We start from the raw sequence: 10,362 nt of genomic DNA on the forward strand, positions 1-10,362 counted from the left end.
ACCTTATAATTCACACAGCAGGTAGCAGGTGTTTGGCAGGCTTGCAAAGTAGCACCTTCCCACAATCCCTCACAAAATTCCCCCGCTTTCATCCTTGTTCACATAAATGGTGGGAGTTATTTTAGGTGGGAATTTCACTGCCAGTGGACATCTTTGTTGGCCTGCATCTTTGGCAATAACAGTACACAGATATGTCTCTCAACCTAAAAATAAATGTACTATATACAGTACATATATGTATTATTGTTCTGTATTATTTAACTGACACACTTAAAGAAAAAAATCAATGTGGGTAATGCTACAAATAATCTTCAATGTACAAAAGTCTGTAAATCCATCTCTGTAGATGTGTAAATTCATCAATTGTCCCATGTGCCTTTTTTTTTCCAGCTATGTTTTGAGTGTGGGGCTTTTAACCCTCAATGGGTTAGTGTGACCTATGGGATCTGGATTTGTCTTGAATGCTCTGGCAAGCACAGGGGCCTCGGTGTACATCTCAGGTAAGAATAGTGCAGTGTACTATGATGCTGTTGATTTTGGAGATCCTGGCCTGCCTGATAATACATTATTTATCTCTTCTACCCTGTCTGCAGTTTTGTGCGCTCTGTCACCATGGACAAGTGGAAAGATATTGAGCTTGAGAAGATGAAAGCGGGTGGAAATGGAAAATTCCGCATTTTTCTTGAACTCCAAGATGATTATGATCCCACCTGGAATTTACAGGAGAAATACAACAGCAAAGCTGCTGCACTCTTCAGAGACCAGGTAAGGTGTGCAGACTTAATGGTTTATGATTCATTTCCTACACGTTTCACATCTAGGACCAAATTCTCCATGATCTCATTCAGGGAGTTAAATCATGTGAGTAGTTTGCCAGTAGTAATCCATTTGTCCATTGAAAGGTTTAAACCAAAAAACTAAATTAACAACTGACCATGAAATGGACCAAAGAAGGGACTTGATTTTAAATCGCTAATTGTAAGTGTGTATGCCAGATAAGATAAATATCTTTAAAGATATTCTCAGAATGGTGAGATTACTGTCTTGTGATTCATCAGATTAATTCACCCTCTTAATTCGCCCTCTTTCGATACTGTTTATGACAGGTTGTAACTTTAGCAGAGGGTAAGGAGTGGTCCATTGAGACATCCCCTGCCAGAAACTGGACATCTCCTCAACCTAAGACCAGTCTTTCATCCTCTCATCGGTAAAAGTGATGGATGTTTCTAACACACTCACGCTATGTGCAATGGCAGATTACATGACAAGCATTAAAGCAGTGTATCCATGTTTCTGTCATACAGCTCTGGAGGACCTGGACAAAGCTCAGCAAAATCTGGCGACAAAGCTTTTGAAGACTGGTTGAGTGATGATGTGAACTCATATCAGAGGTGAGAGCCTCACACTCTTTACATTTCTTTTATTATGCACTTGTCTGTTTTAAATGAAGTGTTTAAAAAAAAAATACAAAAAAATGTTTATGCTTCTTCAGTGGAGGGGGCTACAGTGGGAATCAAGAGAATCGGTATGTTGGCTTTGGCAACACAGTGACCCCAGAGAAGAAGGAAGATGACTTCATCAACAATGCCATGTCTTCTATTTATTCAGTAGGTCACCATAAACATCTTTTGTCTGAGTTGTACTTTTTGTTTTGTTTTTTTTCTTCCCCTGTGGCAATTTTCACATTTATTTTACAGGGTTGGAGCAGTTTCACTGTTGGAGCTAGCAAGTTTGCTACTATCGCTAAAGATAATGTAAGTGTATGTACTCGATAAATGCTGTATCGTAATTGTGCTGTGTTGAGTTTGTGTCTGAATTTCTGCATAACAATTTTTAAATCCAAATTGCAACCCTCATAAAAAATAAAATAAAGGTTATTTTAATAGTTTTGTCTTTTTTCCTTCATACAGACATCTAAACTGGCAAACCAAGCAACCTTGAAGGTAAGATGATATAGTCATGGGTAACCTGTTAACAGTACTACTAATAAAGGTTTTTGTCTGTCGGGAATCAGGATTACATTTGAAGCTTTCCTCTGTTCCTCTGTTTCATTGAGTAGTACCCTCTTACCTAAGGGAATTAGTATTCACAAAATGTGTGCCATTTTGCTTGGTAAATCTCTTACCATATAATGTAAACTTCCAAGCTGCAATAACTGTGTTACTACTTTAATATCTCTTTGCCTTCTTTGGATGTAGTTAAAGGGCTATAAAGCACCCCCAGAACCGGTAAAGCAGATAATAGGTGCATGGCGCTTTTCCTGCATCATGTTTTTTAATTTTTTTTAATTTTTTTTTTTTTATAAAAGATACCCATTTTCTTCATTTTTGTCAGTTTTTCCGTCAGTTTTTTTCTCTCCACCGTTTATCAAACATTTTGCAAAATGGTGAATGCCATCTTCTTGTGCTTCTGCTTGGATACACTGTGTTTTTCTTGGTGTCTATACTTATGTTTATGGATAACCTGTGAAAGACAGTTAACTGTATTTTTGGATGGGGATTGCCTTTAATTCCTACCCCTAATATAGAAATGTTGCATGAACTGTTCACTCACATTAATTGATAATGGATTATCCATTCATGCATGACAGTATTTGTGTTGACTGCTGTAGAAGTGTAATGGTATGTAAAAACAATTAAGTTTGTCATTAATTGAAAACAATGCATAGCAACATTTGGTAGGTTTTTTGGTTTATAGGTATTGGCTGCTCAACTATTTTATTTTTTTATGAATAAGGCAACAAGAATAAATACTAAGGAAAAATCATAAATTTGTTTGTGCAGCATGTTACTCTGCAGAACTTAGGAGGCAGAGTAAAAAAAGCAAAGATGCTGTGTTTTAGTATCTGACATTACAGCTTCTAGTGTTTCACTAACCTACACAGAAGAAAAGTGTTTGCAATGTTGCCTCAAAAGAGAAGTTTACTGTATACTGATGATCCAAGTTTTGAACCATTACACCCTCTAGTGCTTGTTCAGTGTCATTGTGAATGGGCATGATCAGAACTCCATGCAACTGCAGAACAAGCAGCTCAGTGTCTTGCTCTACTGTGAATGTTAAACTGTGTTTCATTCAAGTGAATTCTCCCCTCTGACTTCCAACTAGGCCACAGAGTTAGGACAGACATTAAATGAGAATGTTATCAAACCCACCCAAGAAAAGGTAACATTGATGTTTGAAGTTGTTGCTTTGGTGGTGGGATTACAGTGCTTTAGAGAAAAAACAGCTTCAGATGTGAATGTGCTATTTTCTACACTGCTTGTCTGTGCCAGTTTATCTGCTTTATGCCAGCTTACATTAAACAACAAAAGCTGTGGTTTCAAGGATGCAAAAAAAAAAAAAAAAACCCTTTTTTGTAATTTCTCCCAGTTTGTGACTCAGTAATGGGATTTGCAGAAGCATACAGCTGTGAACTGTTTATTTTGGGAACGGATCTGAGTCAATGTGAACTTTCAGCACAGTCGCTGGACAAGGCTTAAAAGTGCATTTAAACATGTTTAGGAGCAGAAGTCTTTGTTCAGATATGCCTCATTTAAAGGCATTTAGTTTTTAGCTTCAAAGTATCACAAAGGTCATTTATGTCTTATAAACATGTTCTGTTATTTCAAATGCCAATTCACTTTGAATGCCAGTTACATGAGCCTTCTGTACACTTAAATATACAAAGCATGTTACATTGGCATCGAATGTAATCGTAATATCAATGCTATATTTAAAAAATGCTCCAATTCAGCTTCAAAGCTGGGCCGCACCCACCTCCACATATAACGACATAAATGGGTAATACAAAGATCTTAACCAAATTCATTTTCCCATTCATCTGGCGAGGTAACTGAATTAAAAAATGTCCTGGCTTCAATTTAAAAAATGTAGGTCAAGCTTCACTGATCAATTGCAAAAGATGAAATGCCCCAGTCTTGATCCTTACGGCAGACCCACACTGCCTTGTTGAGTTCTTTAAACATAAAGTGACACAACCTGGAGCTCTTCAATTGTCAAATAATTGCTCAATGGCTTTGCAGATTCAGTGTGTCTGAGCTTTGTTTTTGGCAACATGTATAAGCTTAATATGTCACCATCCCTGAGGTCATGATGAGTTGTTTCCACATAACTGCTCTAACTCTTTTACTGTCAAGTGAGCAGCTCCTGAATGTGTCTGTTACTGAGATCAAATGATTCCTGCGTAGCGATAAGAAAACATGCTAATGTTCATCAATCAAGATACAGGAAGATAAAATAAGAGTTTACTTTTTAATTTAACAATCTACTTTCACCCTGCTGTGTATTGGCTTACTCTCTAGGTTTGATTAATGGAAAGTGGAAAGGCAAATGACTCCAAAAAACTAGTATTAAACTAAATGGTTTTGTTTTCTAATGTACAGTTGGCATTGGTGATGTAAGGTATCAATGGTATGTGCTTTTCTAACAATCTTCGATTTGTAGCTGCTTAACTAGGAGTTATTTTCTCTTGAGAGCAATAACCTTTCGTTAGACTCGAGCAAAATGTTATTGCTTTCTCATGTTGATTATCAGTGCCCTTAACAAAACACAAATCACTTTTCTCACAATCTAAAAGCACTGCTGCGTATTACATGCAAGTTAGACAGACATGTGGATGGAGATTGTTGTTATTAGTTTTTAATAATAATTTGGCTCATTCAGGTAAAAGATGGCAAATTGCTAGATGAAATGGCAGTCGGCATCACTGGGCTGGCAAACAAGGTAGGATGGGCAGACCTCTGCCACACTGTAAACGCATGCAAAACCAGTCTCCTGAGCCAGTGACTGCAGCTCTGATCCAACACTTAGAAGTCCGTACCTAAGTGTCTTAGAGAGGTTAACCCTAAACATCACAAGCCTCAAAGGAGACTGGTTTTGCAGTGATGAATGAATGTTTGACCAATTCTAATTTATTGTCATCTCTTTGTTTTTCTTGCTGCCATTTAAATCTGGTGGTGAGTACTTGGTGGTCAACCTTTCTGATGTCAAGTGTTAGAAAACCAACCTCTGTTTGCAGTTTTATTATAACTGCCTCTAACTGTTGCTAAAACTAGAAATGCAGCGTTCTATTTTCATTTGTGTAACAAATGTTGATTGTTTATGGTGTTTAGATTCCTTCAGTTATCACTTCTACCACCGTTAGTTTTTCATTTGGAATTTGATTAGTACTATGTAAAGTACTATGCATTAGGGATTTGTTTCTTACAAAATGTTTTAACACTTGAAGTATCAACTGCATAAAGGTCTTTATCTTAAGTGTTCTCTGTTCTTTAGGTTCAGGGAGCTGGCTCAAAATTGACTAATCTCTTCTCGGGAAAACCGGAGGATGGGTAATAACAGCTTCATACAATTTTAAATCTCCCACATACAAAATAGTTTGCACTGTGTAATTTAATGCGACGCAACATTTAAAGCATGTTTTCATGTTTTGACTGTGTTCAGGTCTGCTGGAGAGAGCTACCAGAACATGGATGCCTCTGAGGGATATCAGGGCAGTTCAAGCCAGCCTGTCGCAAAGGACTTCTGGGAAACCTTTGGCAGCAACAACTCCTTAAAGGCCAAGAAATCTCCCAGCAGTGACAGCTGGACCATCGCAGACAATTCTGCAAAGAAGAGCTCTGACAGTTGGGACAATTGGGGCTCCGAAGCAGCGTCCAACAACAAACACAGCACAGAGGAGAGCTGGGAAGCCTGGGACAACAACTGGGAGAACGCAGATGGTAAGACAAAGAAGAGTCCCACAAAACCTGCTGAGGAAACCTGGGATAATGCAGACTGGTAGAGACCTCACAACTATACATCTCCTCACATTTTTCTCTCTCTCTGTTCATCTCACTGGCACTTTTAGGGAAAGAGCTGCCTCAGCGTAGTTCCTGTCAATCCATTCAAAATATATTTATTATAAATCCAACAAACAATAAATGAAGCCTAGCGTTAAATTGAGCTCATTATCAAAGGAATATTCTTAAAATGTACAACTATACTGACTTGCAGCCATTTATTTTATTGTAAATTACCTTCATCACAAGGAATTAAGAAAAAATCAGTGTAGATATGGTCATAACTTTCTGCCTGTGCTCCCCAAATATTATACCCTTAATAGTGAATAAGTCAGTGTTCATACTGTATGGGTATAATGATTTTGGTTCTCAATTCACCACATAAAGAAACAATGCATGACAGAGAAAATCTGACATTGTAAATATAAATCCTTGTAAATACAGTACGATTGACTAAACACTAATGAGATGATTTTCTGTTTGTTCAATCAAATTGATTTCCTCTGCCCCTGGACCTTTTGCACATTTTGTTCTTGTAAAAATAAATTTGAAAAGCATTTTTGATAGAATTACATGATGTAGTCACAAAGTGGTATATTAAATCAAAGGAACAAATGAACACTGTAACAAATTGGCTATCACTAGTCAAATCTGCGTGGATATGTCAAATGTAAATGAAATCTAATGTGTAATGAGTTAGAGCTAAATGACCCCTATAGTGTGTGTGTGTGTGTATGTATATATATATATATATATATATATATATATATATATATATATATATATATATATATATATATATATATATATATATATATATATATATAAATAATATAATATATTATATAATATAATATATTATATAATATATTTTTTTTTTGTTTAAAATGTGCAAATAGTCAATGGGTTTGAAAGCAGATATATTATCAAGACCAGAAAATGGGACAGGATGCTTAAAAGTTGAATTCGGTTGTCTCCTAAACAAATACAGTTTATTAATAATTGCCCCTTTTTAATTATTAAAGCGTTAAGTTGTCTTTGGATAAATACATTTATTGTATCACATTAGTGCATGCTGACTTAAAAGTTAGCTTTTCCTCATAATTGATGTAATTAATTTAGCATCAATGAGCTGTTAAAATGTATTTTGCTTTGTTGATGCAATGTTTGATTTTACTCAGATTTTAAGACCTGGCTGCGACTGCCATTCAAACATTCATTGCAAAGTTAAAATATTCTTTGAAGCACATCCCCAACATCATTTTAGTGTTTGTTTTGTTATGCAACTCCTCAAGTAATGTTACTTTATACTGCGACATGAAGCAAGTTATCACATTGTTGTTTTTTTACTTTACAGTTTAAATTAATCTGTTGAGCAAAAGTATGCCAGAAATCAATCGCAAAATCTAATTTTGAATTATTAAATTATAATAAAATGTCACAATACTGCACCTGCCAATAGCTTTGAACTACTGGTGGAGAGAAGGGGTATTTATTATAATATGCTATCTATTTTTTTTTCTTTTTCTGACCTTGAAGCTGGCTGATACTATTTGAATTGAAACATTCAAATTAGAGTTCACACAGTCAGGACAGACTGTATTCACTCATTGTCTTATAAATCCAGCTGATGCTCAGAAACTGAATAATGTCTCATTCTGAAAGCCACTTGTTCATCAGCAATTGTTTAATCCATCATTTTATTTTCAAGATGCAACATTTGGTATTTTTAAATAATTTGGTGTCTACCCTATATATACAGTTTATTGTAGATCATTACACACAAAAGTCTCTCATTGCAGGATAATGCTGTATAGTACATACAGCATTATCCTGCAAGTGTGGAGGTTGTGTTTCAATAACTGGACACGGAGGGGGACTGTAGACTGCATGATGTTGCCTGTGAGCCTGTAACTTCTGACCTCGACTGAACTGACAGGTCATTGTAAAATTCATCCTGTGTGAAGCAACTGTGTGTGATCCTTTCTCCACATCTGTGTCATTGCAGCACCTTGGTCATTATGTATTGTGAGGATTTGGTGTCACAGATATCTTCACACTTGTATCACCATCTAAATTGTGAAGTAATGTTAATGAGGCTCATTATACGCTGGATGCTTAGACGGTCACAGCTCTCAAACACTTGTTATAAATTAATTATCTATCCCTTAGTCAGATGAAATGGCAGCTGAACTCGCATTGTTCATCATAGATGCAAATGTATCATGAAAAGCTCATTGTTTTAACAAGTGGGAATGTAATTGGTGTGAAATTAGGTATTTTACAAGCCTCTGGTAATCCTAAAATTCAAATGAACTGTCTGGGTTTCGAACTAGCCAAATTTTGCTGAACCTAACTTCCCTATGTGGCCTTTAATTCCCTATAACATAAGGTGCTGCAACGTTATACTGTAAATGACTGTAAAGTTTTGTTTGCCTTTACATGTATTAACCCACAGAAGCCCAGTCTTCAGGTGATGATGCAAACCACTCAAACTAAACCCAATTCCAACTCCAGGTCTGGGTTTGATTTGTCTACATTTGTTTAACATTCTTACAACAGAAGATAAAGTTAATGACTAACATCAGAAGACTTATAAACATCCTTGGTTTGCACCTGATTCTTTGAAGCTTGGTGTCTGTGATCATTGGCCTGTAGTTTATAATGAACTGCTTATAGAGCAGTCTACCAGTGCAATAAAGCTGCTGGATTGTTGTTTGTTATTAAGGTGTTTTCATCTATAAGCAGTACTCATTTGGCCTCCATGATTGGTAAAAATAATATTTTATTATCACAGGTTTTAACGTGTGAAGGCTAAGTCCTGGGAACTTTATTCCATGGCCATTTCCTACCTCTAAAAAGTCTTCAGTTTACAGTTTTCATTAGTGAACCTGCTTTTTTTCTGAACCTATCCGCATTGTTTTGATGTAGACCTTATTACAGCATGCTTTGCTGTTTCTCATTGCTTTCCACTGCCGAAGGAAGTGTGTTAAAGCAAAGCAACAAAGATGGGTCTACAGCATTGGTGTATTCTCAGTGACAATGCAATGATGTAAAAGAAGAAAAGAAATCACTCCTGGAACATTTGTGTCACTGAACCTCTGCAGTCATGTGTTCATGTATGTGGTCATGTGTTTAAAAACCTTAAACAGCTGTGATTGCTTTCTGTTGATACTGATGTCAGTTTGCTCGTGTGTCTCTGATGCAGTGAGGTGTACATGTCAGTAAATCACCATCCAATATATATTGTTACCCTCAGCCTCCCCTATATTACTTAAGCTTTATGTCATTTATTTTTTATTTCATGATGGCATGACATAAAACATATAAACTGCCAGGAAATGAATGGAAGACTTTGTGCTGTAATATATCACCTTTTAAAAAGGCAAATATTTGAACAGCCACTTCTGTAGAAGAGCTTATAGTGCTGATATACCATAACTTTTTTTTTTATTGGTGAATGTTGGGTTATACTGGTACAATTGATTCACGGATAAGCTGCAGAATGTGTAATTGACTTAAATGCATCCATTAGGTCTTGATATAAGGTGATGCTTTTTTATAAACCCAATGTAATTCCAAACGTTCCCTTTCCAGAGCAGCAGTTTGGCTCAGTGTCTCTGCCTGTCGAAAATTTGAGATTGGGTATGTCTGTGTTTGTTGATGAAACTGTTGTGTCAGAAATACTATTTTTGATGTTATGCATGAGATGTAACGTGGAGCTAAATACATTCAGCTGTTTCAAAAGTCGTTTCCTCAGTGAATTTAAGTGCAGTTGTCTGCTTGCCCCCTTCAAGTTTCACCAGCAGTCATCCCATGAGGTGAGCCAGTGTTACCTACTTGGTTGAGGCTTTGGATATTTTCCTTGTACACATGGTTTCTGTGTTTTAATAAAAATGTATTGTGCTGTGAATGCCATTTGCTGCCTGTATGGTGTGGAATTTAGAGTCCTTTGTTGATCCTATTCGGGAGAGAAATTTGATACACAGCATTGTTGTATTGGTTAATGTCTTCAGCATTATAAATATGTAAGGGAAAGGGGTTAAAGAGATAAGTTGTTAAATGATGGGCTAGTGTGGCAAGTGGTAATTTCTTTACATAAGCTTCTTAAGAAATATTTAGAGATGCGCCATATGTTCGTGGTCAATATTTCCTTCTCCAATAAATGAGAAAATTGTTGATATTTTTCCGATAAGGACGTATCAACTGATAATTGCAGTTCTTCTCTGCCTGGGAATAAACACTGCAAATATAATCATGTCAACATGTCCTACTCGAATCATGTATCATTCAACAAAGAACCTTAAGCAAGTGGGTGCACGATGCTACAATATGTGTCATGTTTAATGTGGGGGCTCTCCAACCATACAATGTTTTTTTACCTTAATGTATATGAATTGCATTGCTTCCTGATAGAACTTTAAGAGAGATAAAGATACATATTTGATGAAAACTAAAACTATGGCCTTTGTGATTGCTACAAAATTGTAGTGACGGTGGGGGAAAAAAATAGTCATTCTAAAAATTAGATTGAAGTTAAAAAGAATGCCATTATTTTCCTTTCACAGTTTAAAAAAAAAAG

At 36.2% G+C, this 10,362-nt stretch overlaps 1 protein-coding gene across 6 annotated transcripts in view; it reads left to right on the forward strand.

Annotated features, from left to right (window-relative positions):
• Positions 1–6,326, forward strand: part of arfgap1 (ADP-ribosylation factor GTPase activating protein 1) — a 10,456-nt gene extending 4,130 nt beyond the window's left edge. The window contains exons 3-13 of one of the 6 annotated variants that reach the window (XM_031322918.2): positions 391–500; positions 594–765; positions 1,107–1,207; positions 1,305–1,391; positions 1,493–1,607; positions 1,698–1,754; positions 1,911–1,943; positions 3,106–3,162; positions 4,663–4,722; positions 5,275–5,330; positions 5,443–6,326. In XM_031322918.2, the coding sequence (XP_031178778.1) occupies positions 391–500; positions 594–765; positions 1,107–1,207; positions 1,305–1,391; positions 1,493–1,607; positions 1,698–1,754; positions 1,911–1,943; positions 3,106–3,162; positions 4,663–4,722; positions 5,275–5,330; positions 5,443–5,782 (1,188 nt within the window). In that variant the 3' untranslated portion in view covers positions 5,783–6,326. Of the gene's footprint in view, positions 1–390; positions 501–593; positions 766–1,106; positions 1,208–1,304; positions 1,392–1,492; positions 1,608–1,697; positions 1,755–1,910; positions 1,944–2,198; positions 2,229–3,105; positions 3,336–3,382; positions 3,502–3,546; positions 4,336–4,662; positions 4,723–5,274; positions 5,331–5,442 lie in introns of those variants that run through there. The other 5 variants (XM_036002656.1, XM_031322937.2, XM_031322930.2 and 2 more) reach the window with 5 other exon arrangements.
• Positions 6,327–10,362: the final 4,036 nt, after the last annotated feature.

This window comes from Sander lucioperca, chromosome 6 (assembly GCF_008315115.2).
Source record: "Sander lucioperca isolate FBNREF2018 chromosome 6, SLUC_FBN_1.2, whole genome shotgun sequence".
Classification (NCBI taxonomy): Eukaryota; Metazoa; Chordata; class Actinopteri; order Perciformes; family Percidae; genus Sander; species Sander lucioperca.